The sequence below is a fragment of the Stegodyphus dumicola genome, chromosome X2 (genome assembly GCF_044657685.1).
Source record: "Stegodyphus dumicola isolate Sdum_Otavi_A_Nest chromosome X2, ASM4465768v1".
Taxonomy (NCBI): Eukaryota; Metazoa; Arthropoda; class Arachnida; order Araneae; family Eresidae; genus Stegodyphus; species Stegodyphus dumicola.
In genome coordinates, this window is record NC_140781.1 from 71,526,139 (window position 1) to 71,548,175 (window position 22,037).

The following is a 22,037-nucleotide window of genomic DNA, read 5'->3' on the forward strand; positions in this document are numbered from 1 at the left end:
ATTCTTATAATCACCTAAAACAGGACTGTACCTTTTGATGCATTCCGATGAGAATTTTTTAACTGCACAGTTAATACTGTTGAGTGAAAATCCCCTGTCAATAGCAAAATAATGGACTCCATTCTGGATATGAATTCCTGGGGTATTTAGAGGATTCCTTCGTATTGACGAGAATGGGAAGGTATTTTTCTTCGTTAACATGCACTGCAGCCAAATCCCATGTGTTCCGTTACTAGAATTAAACCAATTTTGTTTTGTACGAGAATGGGAAGGTATTTTCTTTCATTCAGCATGAACTGCACATGCGAGTCTCGATTCTCAAGGTTACTGGAAACTCGCTCTCACTTTCTAAAAGATAATCTGATTGGAGCTGTGAAAATTGGCTCTATGCCAGCTGTCTGAATGATTTTCATGCGAAATATAATTCGGCAAGAAAGTGATCGCTTCCAACGTTGGCGCAAAACTTGCTTTTTTGGGGATCGCTGTATGAAATTTCCTGACCTTTCCAGAATTTTACTAAAATATTAAAATTCCCTGACTTTTCCTGGTTTTCCAGGTAGCGTGGCAACCCTGTATTTATTGTCAACATAATTATTGGAACATTGCCACATTTTACATTACATAAGTACATTGAAGAATATAATGAATTAATGTTGGCTGATCCAACATTCTACAAGAGTGGGCCTGTTGATATACTTTTAGGCTTAGATATCTCTTTACCTCTTTTGAAGGGGGAAATCATTAAATGCAAAGGTAAACCAGTAGCCACTCATTCTGAACTAGGATGGATTATTTCAGGTATAGTGAATATCTGTGAATAATATACAAGTGGACACTGAGCAATTGCTGTCTAACTGTGGAAATTAGAATGCTGTACCTACATTTGATATGCTTACTAATTTTAAGAGTGCATGTGAGGATTACTTCAAATCTACATTTACGAAAGAGGAAAGTGGTGTATATACTATGAAATTACAGTTTCATTCTCCACCTTCTCAGCTTGGAGATTTGAGACAGCTATGCATAGATTCAAGTCTTTAGAGAATTTGCTTTTAAAAAGGCCTCAGATATACGAATAATATAAGGATTTCTTGAGGGAGTACCTAGAGCTGAGGCATATGGAAGGGGTGCATGAGTGAGAGATTTTTATTGAGTCCACATGTAACATACCAAGTTGAAGGAATCAAGTACTACTACTACGCTGAGAGTCATTTTCGATGCTTCAGCTAAAACAACATCAGGACTTTCATTAAATGAACTTTTGATGGTTGGTCCAAGAGTTCAACAAGAACTACTTCCAATTCTTCTACAGTTGAGAACTTACAAAATTACTATATGTGCTGATTGATGTAGAGAAGATGTTCAGACAAATTCGTGTCCACTCAGAAGATACGAATACTATGGAGGAATAGTCCCAGTGAGCCTTTGAGTATATTCAGATTAGTAACAGTTACGTATGGGACTGCTTGTGCCCCCTGTCTACTAGAGTAATGAAACAACTTGCATTAGATGAACAAGCCAGATTCTCTTTGGCATTAAAAATTGCCCTTTGTGACTTTTATGTTGATGATTTGCTTTCATGGGCACAAAGTGAAGAGGAAGTGAATGTTTTAGTTGAGCAGTTGAGTGAAATGATGGAAAGGTGTTCATTCCATTTTAGGAAGTGGATTTTGAAGAGTTCAACTATTTTAGAGAATATTCCCGGGTGATTATGAAAAGCCAGTAGTTCTCTGGATATAACCAGTGATAAGAAAGTGAAGGTATTGGGCATTAATTGGAATACCTCAAGTGATACATTTCATTTTTCAAAATGCATAAATGAGAGGTTTATCAGAGGTAGCCAAAATCTTTGATCCACTCGGATGATTAGCGTGTAGAGTTGCGCGCCTCCAACTTGCTCGCAACCAAGAGGTGACTGTTGAAACTGGAAAAATGACAGAGTCTTGCTAAGGGTTTAAGTCCCTTTTTATTCAACTTAAGAAATTACAATTGCGTGCTCTTGACGCTCACAAACTACGCCTACCCGGCGGTAAAATAAAAATAAGAACCTGAAAAGAAATAATAACAAGACTCTAACTACGAGGCTCTCTAAAAGTAACTGCCCTCACCGCGTTTTACAATACCGCTGCTAATTCAGCAAACTTTGAATATCACGTTGAACAATTAACAATTCTCCTAGGCAAGCACACAGGCCGAAACACGGGGTTCTTCAATTTCTGTCTAACTACCTCCGCGCTCGGGAAGTACGAACAGCACACCTCGAACTCGTTTCCTTTCTATTTAACTCAGAATACTTCCGCTGATAATTTGAATCCTTGCGCGTTCTACTAAAATTTACATACTCTGGCATTGGCAGTTCCAGGGGAAAGTAAGGCTTGACAGGAAAGATAGTTTAAACTTAAAATAAATGTTAGTTAAAATAAATATAAACCCTACAAGCGACAACAATGATATATGTGAAAACATTATTACAAGAGTTGTGGAGTTTACAGCTTGATTGGGTTGAAATTGTTGACAAGAGAATAAGTAGAAAGTGGAAACGATTCTACTTAGAATTACCCTTACAAATTCCGAGGTATGTGTTGAGTCTGAAAGAAATAATTATAGAAATTCATGCTTTTTGTGATGCTTCAGAAAAAGCTTATTGTGCAGTCATCTATCTCAGAACAATCAGCTATGATTCTTCAATCAAGGTTAGCCTTCTGACATCAAAAAGCAGAGTTGCCCTCTTGAAAAACCCAGTCTCTTACCCGATATGCGTTACTTTTATCTACCCTCTTAAATGCAGTATTATCTTGCATAGAAATGCTGATTAACAATATTTACGCATGGACCGACTCACGGGTTACACTAACATGGATTTCATACGAGCCTCACCATTGGGTACTTTTTTTAGCAAATTGGGTTGCGAAGATTCAGGAAACTGTTCCAGTTATTCAATGTTATTATGTCGCTGGAAAAGAAAATCCTGCAGACTGTGGGACCAGAGGTCTTATTCCATCAGAATTCTTACAATGTGAGCTATAGATGAAGGGACCACAGTGGTTAAACAAATCTATAATTCATGTACGGCAAAATTTAAGTGCAGAATTACAGAATGAGATTATGTTAAGGCAATTGAAAAAGGGTTTTATTTGAAACGTTTTCAATTTTGAAAAGCCTAGTGTATTTGGGAAGTTTTCATCATGGTTAAAGCTATGTCAAGTATTAGCGTGATGTATGACATGCAGAAATAATTGCAGTAAGTTACCTGCAGAGCGTACAAAGGGTCATTTATCTACTGAAGAACTCTGTGAAGTTACTTTTAGGATTGTTAGGATTGTACAAAGAGCTGAATTTTCAAAAGAATTTAGAATCATAAACCTTTGAAGACATTAAGCAAGCTATTCTCTTTAAACCCTATCTTAGGTTCAACAGAGATAATGCGTGTAGGAAAAGCCTCAGAAACACTACAATTTTAAATAATCAGAAACACCCAATGATTTTACCTAAGAATCGTAATATGCATTTGATTATTAAGCATTATCACGAAATGTGTCTTCACACAGGTACCCAACTTCTCACGTCTCTCATATGACATAGATTTTGGATTGTGAGTGCTAGAGATATTATCAGAAAGTGTTTAAACCAATGTGTTATCTGCCATAGATTTACAGCCCCAAATGCAACTCAGCTAATGCCAGATTTATCTGCTTCAAGAGTTACTCAGAGTAAAGCTTTTTCTTGTAGAAGAATTGATGTTGCAGGACTGTTTAACATCAAATGTTGTTTCGGTAGAGGAGTTAAATCTTTAAGTATTATATATGTCTATTTGTTTGTTTTACTACCAGAGCAATACATTTAGAATTAGTTGGAGATCTTTCAACAAAATCATTCCTTGTGATACCTAAGAGGTTTATATAGCATGTAGAGGCAAACCATGTGAAATTCATGGTGATTGTGCAACGAACTTTATAGGAGCTGATACAGAATTAAAGAAAACTTTTTTCTACTTTTCAACATGATGAACAGCTTCAGTGTTATATTTCTTCAGAGAATATTAAGTGGTAATTTAATTCACCCATTGCATCTCATTTTGGAGGACTTTGGGAAGCAGGGATAAAGTCCATGAAACATTACTTAAAAAGATGTTTAGGAACACTTAACATACAAGGAATTTTTGACATTAATAATCCACACTGAATCCTGTCTTAATTCTAGTCCTTTGGTACCAGTTTCAAGTGATTGCCATGACCTGGAGGCCATAGCACCAGGACAATTCTTAACAAAGGCGGCTTTAAGCGCGCTTGCAGAACTTAACCAAATTCAAGAAACCCTTAGTTGCAATGATGGCTGGAAGACCTTACAAAGGCTATTTTGACACTTCTGGAAGAGATGGAGTAGTGAGCATTTACATAGGTTGCAGCAAGATCTGAAAGTCGGTGATATGATCCTCATTAAGAACGAGAATCTAACTCCACTATGCTGGAAATAGGTAGAATTGTTATAGAAATAGGTAGAAGTGTACCCTGGTCTAGACCTATAGCAAAGCTATGTCCTTTGCCATTAAATTCAAGATATTAGAGACTAATTTTTTATTTTTCGGTCTATTCAGTTTTGATAATTTACAGATTATTGTTTGAACCCCCTCGGGACTTCAAGGTTGAGGATATGCTTGTTGTTCTGCAAATTGTTTCCTAGTTGTTGAGCCGAGGAGCGGGAAGGACACAAATTTGTTAGGGTTTTCAAGTGTGCATTTGGAGCTTCAAAGTTGCCGAGAATTACGGGAGTTCCAACGACACAGAGGTTCTTTTGAGATATGCTTCTGAAACTAGAGTTTTGCCATGTTCTGTCGCCGTTCCACAGCCAACATGATGTTTGAAGGCCAGTAAAGAGATTCGGTCAAGATTATGACTCTGAAGTTACTAAAGTTCTACTAAGGAAATCGCAAGTCAATTTACAGTCTATATTCACGAACGATGGAACACACAATATATTTTATAGAATTCTGTATTGCAATAAAAAAATCCACATTTTTGCAATGTTTTACAGCTACTGTTCCTTTCTCTTAAACATGGAAATTTTTTCCATTATTTTATGCTCTCCCTGCTTTCATTTCTGCAATGACTGAATGACATTTACCACTCTTTGCATTGTTTCCTCAATAACATTCTCCCTAGTAACCACGGCAAGTTATACCTGCAGCCTAAAATAAAACTGTGCCTATATGAAAATTGTATAGCTGCAATATATTTTTCAGGCATAGAACTGAATAAAGAGTTTAGGGAAATCCCTGATTCTATGAAAGGTAATGAATAGCATGGCAATGGATGTGATCTGAGCAACAACAAAACATTCGATGAGTTTTTTAATGCATTTGCCTGTGATAGATTTGATTTTTAAGAGTCAGGAAAATCAGGTTAATATATGGTCAAGAGATAAATGGTCCACAAAGTGTTCCAAAGTCATCCTGGAGAGGTGAGATACAGAAACCTTTAAATATGAAGCAACCGCATGTTGATTATTTATGCAAAATAAACTTGGAATGCGCAGCTGATCAAGCATCGTTGAAAGCATCTGAGATATAAGCAGCTTATTCAAATTACCTTAATCACCAAGCTATTCCTAAAGAGATTAAAATAGGATATAAAGTTTATTTGCATATTCCAAACTCATCCAAATAAACTTAATGCAAGATGAATTGGTTCATGAATTATTGTTCTTATCCACATAAAGTCAAATTCTCTGATGAAAAAAACAAGACATGGTCATGTGAATAAAATCTGACAGTTTGTTGCTAGAGTACATGCTGTGGTTAACATTTTTGAAAACAAAACATTTGAAGATATTCATCCAAATCTACAAGATTCATCTCAAGATACAGAAAGTGTTCTTCAGAAAATGAAACAATTATCAAATGATCAACAGCAGCATAAGAATCATTATCTACAGGTAAAGAGAAAATTTCACAAGTGGCAGTCATAAAATAAAATTTAAATTAAATGACGAAAAGAAAACCCACATATCTATCATATTCCAGAATTTAATGGTCAAAGTTGATGAACTGAAGAGCTGTTAGAGCTTGATTTAATAGAAGATGGTAGATCTGAAATTGCATATCCTGCAGTTTGTGTAAACAAGAAAGATGAAGGAATTTGCCTGCATTGATAATCAGGTATTAAATGTTGTAACGATTACTGATGATTTTTCTATGCAAAATGCAGTAGAACTCATATATTCAGTAGAACAAGCTATTACAATATTCAACATTGAATTTACTACAACTATATTAGGCTATTCCCATGCATCCTGAAAATCATGATTATGCTTGCTTTAAAATTCATAACAACAGTACATATGTTAAGAGTTTTGGTCTTAAAACATGCTGCAGCAAAACTTCAAAAAGAAATCAATAAAGCACTTTATGAATACAGAGATTTTGCCTCAGCATACAATGATGACATTGCAGTTTTCTCAAAGGAATGGAAATCTTATATTATTCATTTAGATATGACACTTAATACATTGGAAAAGCTGTGCTTTGTGGTAAATATCAGGAGATGTGATTTTGCCAAACCACAAAGTAAATATTTGGGTCAAGTAATTGGTTCTAGGAAGCATCAAGTGGATCCCATGAAAATAAAAGCTATTTCCAGATTGTCGAAGCCAAAGACCAAATAGCAGCTTAGAAGTTTTATTAGGTCTATGTAATTACTATAGAGACTATATTCCAAAATATTTGGGATTAGTGAACTGACAAAGAAGAAGATAACTGATTAAACACCATGGAGGGAAAAGTACAATATAGCTTTTGAGAAAATTAAGGATGCTCTAATCAAAGATCCATCATTGTATACACATTTGGGGACAAGCATTCATATATGATGCCTCTCAAATAGAAATTGTAACATGTTTATCTCAAAAATTCAAAGAACACATTTACTCCATAGCCTAAGCAAGTTAACTCAAGGTATTATAGAAAGAAACATACACTACCATATGGAGTTGAAAGAAATTTGAGGCATAGATTTTCAGATCCAAAGTTAAACTATACACTGAGCATAATCCACTATCTTATTTAATGAAATGTGCACCACAATAATCTAGATCAGTGGTTGCCAACGGGTGGTCCGTGAAAACTTTTTGAAGGTCCGCAGAAAAATTGGGACATTATTTATATTTTTATGAAGATTCAGTTTAAAAAATGATGAGAAACAAATCTATCATGAAATATGGATTATACTTCTTTTTTTAATTTTAGCTACTACTTTTACCGAAATTACTTCTGAAATTAGTGACTTTTTATCTACTTTTGCAGGTGTATCTAGCGACATTTGAAACTGAAAGTTGGCATCCATGGATATACTGCTGTTATCAATAACAGCATGAATTGGAATTCTCTTCCCTTTCAAATTACAAATATATGCTATTGTGGTCGTTAATAAGACAGTTTTTCTCCATGTCAATAGGCACCTTGATGGATTTTTATGAGAACTATCTGCATTCTTGTTTATAATTGCATCACTGGAAGTTTCTGCTTTTGTTTTGTCTAACTGTTAATCGATGCCGCCATTGCTAAGTAAGCAATGATTACTATGTTTACAATAATTAAAAACTGGCGGCATAACACTGTCAGTTTATTCATATTGCTTTGCGTTTGCTGGTTTGTCCTTGCTTTTCGTGAAGTTGCTTTTCAGTGATATGGAAATGTGAAGCTTCCTGTACAAGAAGGTAAAATTTTTGTACTTTTCGTGTAATTTTTCAGTGTGAATGAAATATGTGCAGTTTGCTGATTATTATTGTATAAATGTATTTTACCTTTTTTTAATTCATATTAGTGCTCCATCAAATATAAAATTATATATGTAGTGGTCCGTGTAGTTCCTAAGGGTTGGTGACCACTGATCTAGACTACAGCATCAGGCTTTTGCTTTGCAAAGATACAATATCAACATGAAACACTACCCAGGAGTCAAATGGGTAATGCAAATGCTGTATCCAGACTGGTAGAAGAGTGAATATCCTTTGTCATACATGGATAGTAAAACTTTTAAATTCTTGATCATATGGACAAATTTATAAAGATTTTAATTTTAGTGATTTAGGTGATTTGCTAATTTTCATGGTTAAAGTAACCTTTTGAGGCCGGGGCTTTGGTAGCAGTAAAAGCTACCAAAGGACGGCAAATCTTGAACCGAATGCTTTCCCCCCCTTTAAGAAATCTCCTATTTGCAACAAAGATTCTCGTGTGTAGTTTAATGGATTCTCAGAGGGGTGCATCTATGTCGCAAAAGGAAGACCTTTGAAAGAGATAAGTGGTTAAAACCCCAGGGATGTCAAATTTGACATTTCACCCCACTTTTCAGCCTGGAAAATGGGGAAAAAAGACATGGCCACTAAAGTGGACAACCCCGTCTTTTCAAAGAGAGGACTCTATGGCCACTACAATGGCCATCCCATCTTCAAAAGGTTAAAGCTTACGTATTGCAATCGATTTCTTTACTAAATAATATTTGTGATGTTACAGAAACTAGACAGTTAGAGCAATTAGATGGTTTAGAAGAAACATGCTTAACTATTTTGTTCTAAATCTTGCTTTAAAAATATTTACTTATAAGAGTTAACTATTTTGCTATGTAAATATTGTATTTTTTTTTTAATTTAGTAATCAAGTGTCAGATTAGCAGATATAATGATGGATTGTGAACCCCAGGCTTTATATTATGAGATTCAGTTTGGACACTTCTGTCTAACCATAATTTTAGGGAAAAGGTGTAGCGCCTGGTCCTCCTAAACATTAGCCATAAAAGCAAGTAGCTAGTGCACCCTAACTGGAGGAGAGAGTTAGTTATGAACTGGCTTTCAGTGGAAGAGGCTGAATGCTCAGTGGAATGAGTATAATCAACAATTTTATTCTGATTAATACTGATTTTGAACGAAGTGTACGTAACCTGACTGTTTGGTTAGTAAGCAAAAAGGATTAATTTGGATATCATTGACTGTGTACAAGGGACAACTCGGCTAAATTCGGATAATACAGGCATAATGTAATATTTGCAGAAGACTAAACTTTAATACATTTAGATAACATGGAGGCAAGTTACCATGTGGCAAAACACACTGAGGATAATTTGAAAAATGTAAAGCTTCTGCCACTGCCATTTAAGATTATCTAGCGTTTTGCCCACAATAAATTTCATACTCATGACAGAAATACTTCCAGAACAAAAAGAAACTTCAAAAATAAATGTTGCAGAAGAAACATTTTCTAGTGGTATCATATCTGTATCTTTCAAATGTGTGAGAAACAATACAGCTACTGCTACTCAGGTTGCTGGATGTTTTTAGAAGTCACTAAAATCACGAAATTTTCAATTTGGGTAATAAGGTAATTTTTTTAATGACTTGGGTCATTACTAAAATACACGTTTTCCTAGAAACATTACCTTTAATACTAAAAACTATTTTATGTAAAAATATAAGTGCATAATTTTTTTTACAATATATTAATTGAACTTAAAATGGAAGACTACTAAAAATGCTCACCAAACTGTTTAGGAAAGCACATAATATTTGCAATTTCTTTTGGTGTAAAATATCGAAGCTGCAATTTTTTCAGTAAGGCAAGCTTATCTTCACTCACATTTGTTGAAGTAACACGAGATAAAATGTCAGACACCTGAAAATAAAATGTGAATGCCATGGAGGATGCAGTACTCAATTCTATCTATTTCTATATTTCAACAGTCATATATAAAACACATCACATTATGGATACAAAATTACTGCATATCACAAAACTGTGAATTTTTTTAACATTTTCCACATATTAAATAAAAAGGAAAACTTAAGGTATTTATAGGATTTTTAGTACTGATTTAGTAAATTGATGAATTGCTAGAAAAACTATAGCCTATTAAAAGCATACTCCTACAAGAGGAATGTCTATAGAAAAACTAACAAATGATAAGACAAAGGCAAACAAGTGAATTAGCTCAGAGTATGACTTGTAATAAGAAACACTGCAGCTACTGAAAGAGAAAAAAAATTGAAAAATACTGTTTTAACAAGTCAGAGTCTAAAGTTACTATTACTAACACCATGAGAGGTTTAAATCATATAATCAATATATGGGAATGCTGCCCTTGAATCAGTAAAAACAGATTATTGCAAAAAGTATCAAAGTTCACAATCTCATTCCTAGAGAAGGCAATGACTACAGAGTTAGGCTAATGAGATATATCATATAATCCTCTTACTTATATTTTAATTCACCAGATATTAAACTTCCTTTCAGTTTCTATGTAGTAATTCAAATATTATCTCCTTTTCTTGATAGGTTATAGGGTTTGGCGCTCTTTCGTAGCATAAACTAAGTCCAAACTCTGTGCAGACATACAGTGAATTATTGCTATGTCTTTAAAGAACTGTTGACAATAATCCACCAACCACTTGTGGCAATGTAACTTAAAGTTTCAAAATCAACCAGTTCCAAATTTAAATTAAATAGTAAAAGGCTACACAACTGATTAAACAAGAAGTTGGATCAAAACTTTTCACCAGCATAACAATTTAAATGTCGGCAACTATAATGCAAAGAAGAAAAAATATAATCTTATTAAAGCCTAGTAAGGATACCTCAAGACGCAGAAACATGCTCTGACTTACATCCCAAAACCTCAGCTTAAATACTCTGAAACTAATTGCACTCTAGTAAGCAAAGGAAGGGAGAGGCAAGAGTAAAGAACTAAATCATAATATCATAATAAAAGGTTAAGTTAACATAAAGGAATGTTACAAGGTGTTAACACAGCACGATGAAATTAAAGTTTTCCTCCTTCATTCTGAATATGAATGTCATTAAAAAACCAATCTATGTCACTTAAATCAAAGTAAACAACAGGTAAATGCTTAATTCCAAACATACACTAAAAAAAATAAGAGCTTTACAGCATTTTATTCTTTTGAACTTCTATTCGAATTTTTTCTTTCTTATTTGCTGCATTATGAGACAAAAAAAATCACACATACATAGCTTATTATGTTTAAAGATATCCCAATATGATTGACATACTTTCAGCTTTTTATAGAATACTAAGCACTTACGCTATTGTAACTAGAACAATTTTATATGGAAAGTTCATATCCTCCCCCAAAAATTATATCTGAGTATTACAATTAGAGAAATTTCACAATAAAATGGATTTTACGAACTTTTAGTCTGATGAAGTCATGATTTAGCAAGATTGGCAAATCACAGCATTCTGAAAAAATTTTGCAATACTTTAGACTTTTTTTTTTTTCCAAATGTACATTTTACAATATACTTATTTGTTAATGCCACAGTGGAGAAAAGCAGTTGCTTTCTCTGCCTCTTTTCCCAATTATTTCTTTCACATATTCAAATTTCAAAATTGCTTATGGACACATAAAAAGTAATAGCTTTGCATAATATCCCCTAGGATCATATATGCTGGCTTAGTATTATACTTTCACAGGCTTGGCTATAGGGACATAAAATACACAAGTCCCATTCCTACTATCTAAATAGGTAATTTGTGCTATCCTGAAGAGTAGTAGCATCAGCCATAACAGTGGGTAGCGTCACCCCCAGTCTATTCATCAGTTTCATAAGCACCACACCCTTCGTGTTGTCTCTGAGGGGAAATTCTAGCACACAGGGATTTAGTCGAGTAGGTTTTATGATACACTCAAAATTTAATATATATGCTCTGGGAATGGGGTTCCCAGAATGATGCAGTGTAAGAGACTTATTAGGAAGCTCAGAAAGTTTGTGAGCCCGCTTTCCCACGTAATGCAACAGCTAAATAAGGGTGAGCAGCTATAGTTGCATTAAGTTGCAGGAGTGGTATATATATATTTGACTCATTGATACCTGCACAGACTAAGTACAATTAGATTGGCTTACTTTATTCCATATTAAAAGCAGACTACGGCCATCTGATTATGGGAAGGCATGCCTTCATGGATGACTTTTTAAGAGGAATAATAATTTACTATTGTCATAATAATTTTAACTGCATTATGCATAAGGAAAACTGATTATAGTATGGTAACACATTTAAAAATCAGGAACAGAATGTGAGGTAACTATTAGCACTTCATGGCTTTAGCAACTCTGCCAATGGTCAACAAACTAAATAAATATCATTTAAAAGCTGCTAGACGGTAAGAAAGAATCACATAAAAGTTGGGAGATGAGCAAAAAGTCATTTAGAATATATCAAATTTGCAAACCTACTGTTTTTCTGAGCAGACGCATAATCATAAGAAGATTATTTACCAATTTGATTTTTAATTGAAGGAGTTGCAAAAACATTATTTTGTTTGTAAGAAAGTTTAGCAGACATAAATAAATTTTATAAAAAGCATTTAGACAACAAATTGATTTATTGTCACAATAATATTGTACAATAAAACATGAATAAATCTGAAGCAAATTCATCTGCACTGCAATATAAGTGCTTGCCAACAGATATTAAATAATCAACAACCAAAAATATAATTAATAAAAAAAACTAACTTCTGAGTCTTCAACTGAAAATAAAACTGATCCAGTTCCTTGAGCATAATGTCTGTAACTGTAGTTAGACAGAAATAAAAATTAATTTTACAACAATCTCAGAAAAGAAGCATTAAAAAAACACTAATAATTATTTACTAACAATTCTAAAAGAGTCAAAAAAATCAAGTTAAAACTTACGCTTTAGTGAAGCAGCAAGAATTAGTGCCAGACTTGTTTACCATGTCAAAGACGGTCCAATGCTTTAATAATGCATCATCAGAGATTAAGAAACTACTAAAATATTCTTCTGGTTTTTCTTCTAAAAAGTGTCCTACAGAACACCTAGGAATGCTTGCAGAGTATTGTTGCTGACAACACTTTTCACACACTGCTGTCCAAGAGTATGCTTCTTTTGGCATTTTAAAAAGAACCTTATAAATAATTACAGAACTTATAAATAAAATATGCACCAATATTTTGTCTAATAAGAATACGATGATTTAAAAACAGGATTCCCAACCTGGAATATGATAGCAGCTTGTATATTTAAGGTAAGTGTTTGCAGACTCTAGTGTGATACTGCTCTTATAGCAAGCACAAACACTAGTGAAGCATTTCCTAAGATGTGGTGAACAAAAAAGGTTGGGAACAATTGCTTTAAAAAAAGGTTATAAAAAGCGCAGCAAATGTATACAGATGAAAAAAGTAAGCTTAAAAAGAAAACAGCCAATCATAAAATGTTCATGGCCGGTAACTTGGGGAAGGGGAATGAGAAAATTAATACTACATTCTAGAGTATTATGTTTAATTTTACATAATATTATATTATATTTTTTGGTTGAGATTTTTAACAGACTAATAATGACTTACATGTTCTTTTGATTAACATAAAATATAAGATGTTGTTACTTATAAACCAATGGTTACCTCTAACTAACCAAAGGCTTGCCCCTGAAACTTCCAAATTCCAATATTGAAAAAAATATTTCCTCGATTATAATTCATAGTTTCCAGCCTGCTTACTGCACTCTATTACTTGAATAACTGGGTTTAATACTATTAAATACATATGGAAAGTTTCAGGTTTAAGAAAACACAGCTTTAAAAAAAAAAATTAAAAATATATTTTATATGCTTCAAATTATACCATTATTCTACTTCAAATTGTCATTATTTTCAAAATTTTTATTTAATTAGGTTCTTTTCCCTTTGGGAATGACATATACAGCTTCTAACTACAGTTAAATTTTCACTTCCAGCATTCCATATAAGGATTTGAGGCCCCAAGACCAAACCTCTAACTTGTTGCACACACTGCATTTACCTTTATTAACCGTTCAGTATGGGCATGTCATATGTGCATCAGCAGTGAACATTACCTCACGGCCGGGTGTGTCATATTTGAATCACCATTTAATTCACTCTATGGCCGGGCGTACCACATTTGACTTTTAGATAGAATGCTTAATTAGTATTTTTTGTTGCCACTAGATGTAGCTGTATGTCTGTTATGGGGAAATATATCGAAAGTTAAGTATGTGTACCTTCATTCCTATGTAATGTTTTTTATTTTGGGTATTTTGTTTCGGAACGAGAGGGAGATTTGTGGGCGGGTGCTGAGCAATGTAATGTCTCTTTAACTGCATCATTTGATATAAACAAATGCACGTGTTCTCGATGCTTTGAGGTACTTTTTATTTTTATTTTTGCGATATAGGTATCTGAACGTAGAAGAATATACACAAATGCTAATTCGTTAGTGTTGAGTAACGTGATGGCTCTTACTGTGCCATTTCATATAAACAAATGAACATGTTCTCGATGCTCTGGAATACTTTTTAATTTAATTTATTTATTTTATTTATTTTTATTTTTTTATCCCCGTCTAGTGGAGTACATGTTCTATCATTAGAGACTTTTTTATTACTCTTACATTTTTCCAGCATTGAGACGAATATTTTGTATGGCTTAGCGAAAGTTGTTTTTTTAAATGTTCTATTTTTTTAATGGCAAAACGAAAACGCTATCTGACTGTAGAAGATACACAAATGCTAAATGAGTCAAATTTGCTGATGTTCTATTCCTGTGACATTTGCAACGTTGGACTTTGCTTACACCCATGTTTTAAAGAATATCATACACTGACTCTTTTTTGAAATGTTGCTTCCTTTTCATTGTTTGCACATTGAATTTTTATGAAAGACAGTTTTAATATTTTTTAATTTTAATCATGTGTTGTTTTAAATAAAATCTGCGATTGTTTGGATATTTTTCCATATATATTTAATTGTGGGATAAAGGAAAAATTATATTATTCTAGAATGACTATTTTATAACATTTTTAAGGAAAACATACCAATAAAGGTTTAAAATTAATTCTGACAACTACCTGAATGTTCTTCTCATAATGTACCAAAAATTGGAACAATTGGATGACATATTTAATTTATACGAATTTTTTTCCAAAGTTAGGCTTAGCAGCACGAATTGCCCGTCTGCACAAGGCGACGTATCCGGTTGACGCGCCGTCCCAAGAGAATGCTTCGTTAACGGAAATGCCCGGCGCGAACGGGTTAAATTCATGCTTTTAGTGCTAAGTAAGCACACAAAAATATTAATTATAAATAAATCAGACACGATATCCATGTTAAAAATTTCATCTGCCTGACAACTGGTAGCATTTACATAAAAGACATTGCCTGTCATTTGAAAATATATCTTAAAATGATAACATTAAATTTCAAACAAGCATAATTTTGACTACATTTAAGAATATTTTGGCAATATTTTTCTTTACCCTCATCACTTTTGATTGCAGAAGGAAAAGGGATATTATTTAACCACATAAGCACACAGTTGGTGGCTAAATTATAAATAAAAATATTTATACGAATAAAGGAAATCATTAATAAAAAAACTTAACTTTAGCATTATTAAAAATGCTCATCCAAAATCTGTAATTTCTTTCTTAGTAGCATAACACGCTAATTTGTATTCTAAAACAGGAAGAAAAGGGGTAAATCTAAAGCCAAAAGGAAGGGGGAGACCACCTTAAACTGCACTAATTCAGAATAAAAGTCAATCAATTTCAAAGCCAATCAAGCATAAAGCCCTTTTCATTAGAAGGATAAAATTTCCACAGAAGTAATGACATGAATGATAACTAACTACATTTATATCAATATATACATTTATTATATCGTACATTATTATAAATGTACTTTTACTTCTGAAACAGTGCTAGCAAAATTTGAACTTTTGATGTAAAGAGCAAAACTGAATTGCATATTGATTTATCACTTCAGTACCAATAAAAGTAATTTTAAAGAAAAGCATAGTTCCTCTACGCCAGTAATGGAAAAAAAAAACCATGTTTCTCAATGAAATACAAATAACATCTCTTTCACCCAAATTAACAACATCAAGATGAATTCTGTTATTTATTGAAGTTGGTATGTATCACCTACATTCACCATTAGGGTACAGTTTGATGAAATTAGTGCATTTCTCTCACAACCAATACTGCAAATAATTAAGATTGGATTACATAATTATGGCAAAGGCTGACTGATTAAGAGAGGACTGGCTATGCCAGTGATGGCAAACCTTTTGAGATTGGCATGTCTAGATCCAGAAAAACCTTAGCTTAACTCTAATTCTGTGTCACATAAGAAACATCTGTTTGCCAAGAATGCACTCAAATGCATCCAAAGCACAGCAAATGTTGAAAATGATGAGGCCGTTTTAATCATGTCTGTTTACGATTTACGTATTTGATAACTTAATAAATATTTTTGTATTTTGTAAATTTTTTGACTCCATTGATAGCTCTGGAAATGTGTGATACATGTCACCCAAAATAGGTTAATGTGTCATAGATTACCACGAATGGTCTATCCAGTGGACTTTCAAGGTTTACATTTATGTCACACATGAGAAAAAGTACAAAAACCCCCTGCATTCTGCCTGTGCAACAGTTTAACCCATGATGAGTAACAAGTTCCACCCAGCTCAACATTAACTGGCTTAAAAAATAACAAGAAACCAAGCTTCTTGACTAAAAGTAAAGATAAATTTTGCTATTTAAACCTCTTACTTATGAAGTACATACTATGCTTTATTCAACAAAGCAATCAATATGGTAAGTGTATAGAGTATGATTATATGCATTAATTGAATATTTTATTAGATACGAAGCATAACGTAATACATTCCCTTTCAAAAGTTATATTGCTCTATGTTTTATGCTTCTGTAAAGTAATACAAATGAAAAAGGCTGAAGTCATCTAAATATTGCTCTACATCTTATGCTTCTGTGGAGTAATGTAAATGAAAAAAGGTGAAGTTACCTAAATGTATTTGAGCATTATATATATTAAAAAAGAATAAATTACCACTTATACAAACAAAAGTTTACTCATCATATTTAGAAATTAAATTTATTTCCACCACTGAATACAGGTAAATAATCAGATCAAATTGATTTTACAAAAAACTTGGTATTTTCATGCAAATTTTTAAATATTAATCTGTTTAAATTTATACATTTATCTGTATATGTTATATGCATTAGTGATCTGGTGTTATGGCATAGATTGCTACAGTAATACAAACAACTGTAAATGAAAGCTTTGCATAATTTTAAAATCTCTTGATCATATTATTTATGACAGGCAGTTACAAACACATGCGGTTAGATCACAAGGATCAATTACACAATTCATATGAGTTTTATGCTGACATAAAATTATCAGAAATTGGTTGATCATTTTAGAAAGCTCAGTTTGTAACAGTACTTGCCTAAAGAGAGAAGGTCCTGGACGCAATGCCCAATCAGATCAGAACAAACTTAATAAACCTCTAATGTTGCAGTCTACCATTACACCTAATAGTATACCTATAAAAATATACTAAAACAGAATGAGTCAAAGGGTTATGCACATTTTATCTTTCATAAAATGTTCCAGAAACTGAAACAAACAATATGGTTTTCCTGGTAAGGCACAAATCACCATATGTTAAGGTATATATGCATGACTGCCATTCTGAATGTTACTCAAAAAATCTCAAGAAAAAGAGCATGTAATACATGAACTCAGGCTGGAATTCTCCCCCTCCCCCAAAGAAATTTATTGCAGTTAATTTGTCTATTAATTCCGTTATTTCTTCATTCAGCTGTAAGAATTATTCTGGTAAGGATATTTTCAATGATTTCAATTTCTCTTATCAAGAGTCATCAAAAAGCAAATTAGACTGAATGTAAATTATGAACAGACTTGTAGTTTGAAAGAGTGCTGTACTTGAAATGTCCAGCACGCCGATTTATGCATTTGATAAGTGGGTTTTAGTTTCTGCTGGTGCACAGGATTAAAGTCTCTGTTAGTTAAAGCAAAGTTATTACTTGTTAAAAGTTAAGAATTGTTATAAGGTATTTCTCCCACCTTCCTAACATGCCTTCATGGTGTGGTGGTCTGCCCGCTGGGCGCATATTGCAGAGGTCCTTGGAATTCCAGGCGAAGGCGTTTCTCATTTTTCATCACTCCTGCTTCTAAACTATCTAATGTCTCTACAGTGGCACCCGAACTAAATGGGTGGTGGATGATGATTCTCCACACCCAGGATTTGGCAACTGGGTCCCCTAAAAACCCCAGTCGCACTTTAAAAGGTGAAGTCACCTAAATGTATTTGAGCATTATATATATTAAAAAAGAATAAATTACCACTTATACAAACAAAGGTTTACTCATCATATTTAGAAATTAAATTTATTTCCACCACTGAATACAGGTAAATAATTAGATCAAATTGATTTTGATCAAACTTGGTATTTTCATGCAAATTTTTAAATATTAATCTGTTTAAATTTATACATTTATGACTGTATATGTTATATGCATTAGTGATCTGGTGTTATGGAAGTATATAAGGTATATAAAATATATAAGGTATTTCTCCCACCTTCCTAGCATGCCTTCGTGGTGTGGTGGTCTGACTGCTGGACGCATATTCCAGAGGTCTGTGGTTTGATTCCTGTTGAAGGCATTGTTCATTTTTCTTTACACCTGCTTCCAAAATACCTAATGTCTCTACAGTGTGTTGCATTTATTAATATATATGATTTACAGAAACCTCAAAGGTAGCAATGGCTAATATTTGGATTGTTAATTTTTAGCTACACCACAAGACATAATTTTTTCTATTAGTTTTACCTCTTGCCTTTGTTACGGACGTTTAGGTAGATTTCTTTTTATTGATATGACAGAAATTAGTTGAGCATGGGAAGATTAAACAAAAGCAAACAGACTATTAAAACTAATTATGTAGCCAAGTAATCGAAAACATTGCAGAAATGGCAAATGACAAATAATGGAATTAACATCTGAAAACTTAAACAAATAAACCAAAAACCATCACAGATTTAGTGAATATTACACAGAATTACCAATGCTATACTTATCAGATACTCTTAGAAATAGATGTCAGCCATAATTTGAACAGATTAGTATTAAACACAAACAGATTGCATTTATAGAAATTTCAACTCTAGTAAAAATTATTGAAATGACAGTTCCTCTTAGTGATCATAAAAAAAATCTGCAGAAAATTTTGTATTTGGTTTCATTACAAGAGTTTTTGTAGATGATTAAGCAAATAAATAACATCATGAGTAGTGGTGTGATTTATACTCATTATGATCAGATAACTGCTGATACCAAAACATAAAACAGATGTTCTACCACTCAAAAAATTGTGTTCATATAATTAATTCAAAGAACAGTTAATGCTCAACTGGATCACCTGGGATAAAGAAATAACACAGCACTAATAGTCCATTTACAACCACATTATATACCACTGTGCTCTGAAGAAATAGCAATATAAAAATACTAACTGCATCATGGTGTTTCTGCAAAAAATTATTTTAAATCTATGAATCATATACTTCCATTTTTATTAACATATTTTTAGCAATATTTCAGAAGCCACCATCATGTCCTTTCAACAGGTAGTGCTTTCTGCCATTAATGACATTCAATATTAGTTTTAATTCATACAGAGGTTACAGAAAACAAAAGCGTTTTCAGTTTTTTTTTTTTTTTTTTTTTTTTTTTTTTTTTTTTTTTGAAACCCTCCACATAACATTATGCACTTTTCTAAATCTTAAACATGAAATATTCTAATTAGGGAAAGGATAGTTTAATTCACTCTATACTCTTTTATTTCCAGAAAAATTTTGAGTTCTTTAAAATGTGTGAAATTTTATGAATGTGTCATATATTTTAATTCATTTACAGTTGTCATTCATGGTATGGTGGTTAGTGTAAGCTGACTGCACTTATGATTAGGCCTAGATTTGAATTTTTTCAATGGATATTTGTGCATATAGTGTCTTCATTGAATGGGGGTACTTTAAATATGTCAATCTAAAAAATTGTCTCAAGAAACAAGGGACAAGATTCTCAGATTCATTTCTTGGAATATTTCTGGCCAAATGTGGAATGCAGCTTAAGCAGACAGCCCTTAGGTGCTTAGTTTACATTAAATAATCCAATAATTTCTTAACAAAATATAAGAAACTACACAGCATATATTTTAATCACATTCCTAAAAACAAAGTAAATTTATTTTTACTTATAATTCCTACTCCCACTGATTAATTACTATGGCACTTTTCTTTCAGTTTTTTGCAATAAATTTTAAACTTTAGGCATAACACTAAGTATTTTAAATCACTAAAATTTTGGATGGAATATTCACTATAGAACATACCTGTTGAACACAATCAAAAGAAAATGGCAGTTGCTGTTGCTTGGCTATTATATAATAACGAAGTCTAGAATTTGGAATGCCAAAGTCTTTAGGAGAAAGAAGAAATTCTTGATACCTATATCCACTCTTTTTCAGTGTTTCAATTAGCTTTTTTCTGGTCTGAGAATTTTCAAATCCCTGCACATTTTCCAATATCAAGTAAAGTGGTTTCTTCTGAAGCCTTTAAATTTGAAATTAAAATAAACTGTTATGTTAATGATGCATGTATACTACATAAAAATGCTAAAATTTAATTTTAAATAGAAGCATGACATCTCCCTAAAAACAATGAAAGGAATTTGGCTCTCAAGACTTACATATTCATCTTCCTTTCCTTCTATTGTATAATTATTATATTCTATTGTATAATTATCAAAGTTGCATTTATAACCTACAATTATAAAAATTTTCTAATTGGCTAATTGAAACAAAAAAAATTAAATTTAAAACATATAACTTGAATATTCAGGTTAGGTCCTCTAAATTTTATAAGTAAAATTCTACACTGCCTTACAATAATAATAAAATGGACCATATAATTTTGTGAATATACAATAAGGAAATTAATAAACTTCATAATTATATCTGTTCAGAGAAGGCTTTTAAAACTTTTCAAATATAAAAAAATTTTAATATATCTATTAATTATGTAACAAAATCACAAGAGATTTCAAAATATTATACTGTAATTAATTTTTTATTCAAAACATCATTTGAAATAATATAGATGAAATTACGCTTTCTATTATTATAGACATTTCTAATTTACTTATTTTATACGAACTAGAAGACCCCAACTTTCTCTCAATACAAATTTCCATCTATTAGGTAAATGCACATTAATGAATTAGTGTATGAATTTTCATCAATGGTTCACACAAAAAAAAAAGTTTGCCGCAGTTACTTTTAAAGACCTCCGTTCCTTGTTTAAAGGCAACTGGCCTTTTTGAACTGCACTATAACATTCCATTTATATATAAAAATTTATCTACACTCCAAATATTAAAAAAATAATAATTATTATTATACACACAAAAAAAAGGGGGGAACCTTCAAGTTAATCTGAACATATAATCAATATATTTTAAAATTAGTTAACAGTTCAATACTACTTAATGATAATTATTTAGTTTCTTGAATTACTTATATTTTTATACATTATTACCCTATTCTAGACTAAAGCATTTAATATTTAATATAGTAATACTCAAACTCACTATCCGCTTATCAGATTCTACACTAATTTTTCAAAATTATTTCATTCACTTAAAAATTCTTATCAACAATTCAAAATTTTCAACATAAATTTTAAAATATAATTATTTACCTTAATATCCTTCCCTAAAAATAGTTTAAATATCTTAAAATTCATTGCTTAGTTATTAATTCACACATTATTATGAAATGTTAAATCTTTTTTAACAATAATTTCATACTTTTGCAAAACAGCCCAATCAAATTTCAGAAATTTTAAGCAAAATTTAAATGCAAAATATACAGTCCTCAGCATATTAATAATTTTGTCTCATCGGAAAATAAACTTGAGTTAAATTCACATGAAGATAAAAATTTCGAGCTTTTGAATGATGAAATGCTGTTAGAAAAAGTAGAAGTTCAAAAAAGTAATTTTCAGTCACACATGTTTGATGCAAAACGCAAATCACAACCTTGAACCAGCTGTAATGCAGAATCTCTTAAGTGGTAATTCACTGGTGATTTAAAA

General features: G+C 32.2%; 1 protein-coding gene across 3 annotated transcripts in view; it reads right to left on the reverse strand.

Annotated features, from left to right (window-relative positions):
• The window catches only part of Mt2 (tRNA (cytosine(38)-C(5))-methyltransferase), a 54,899-nt gene that overhangs the window by 7,536 nt on the left and 25,326 nt on the right, over positions 1–22,037 (reverse strand). For all 3 annotated transcript variants that reach the window (XM_035354176.2, XM_035354177.2, XM_035354178.2), the window contains 4 exons: positions 20,276–20,495; positions 12,704–12,936; positions 12,524–12,581; positions 9,526–9,658 (listed from right to left, as the gene is read on the reverse strand). In XM_035354176.2, coding sequence (XP_035210067.2) covers positions 9,526–9,658; positions 12,524–12,581; positions 12,704–12,936; positions 20,276–20,495 — 644 coding nt within the window. The remainder of the gene's footprint in view (positions 1–9,525; positions 9,659–12,523; positions 12,582–12,703; positions 12,937–20,275; positions 20,496–22,037) is intronic.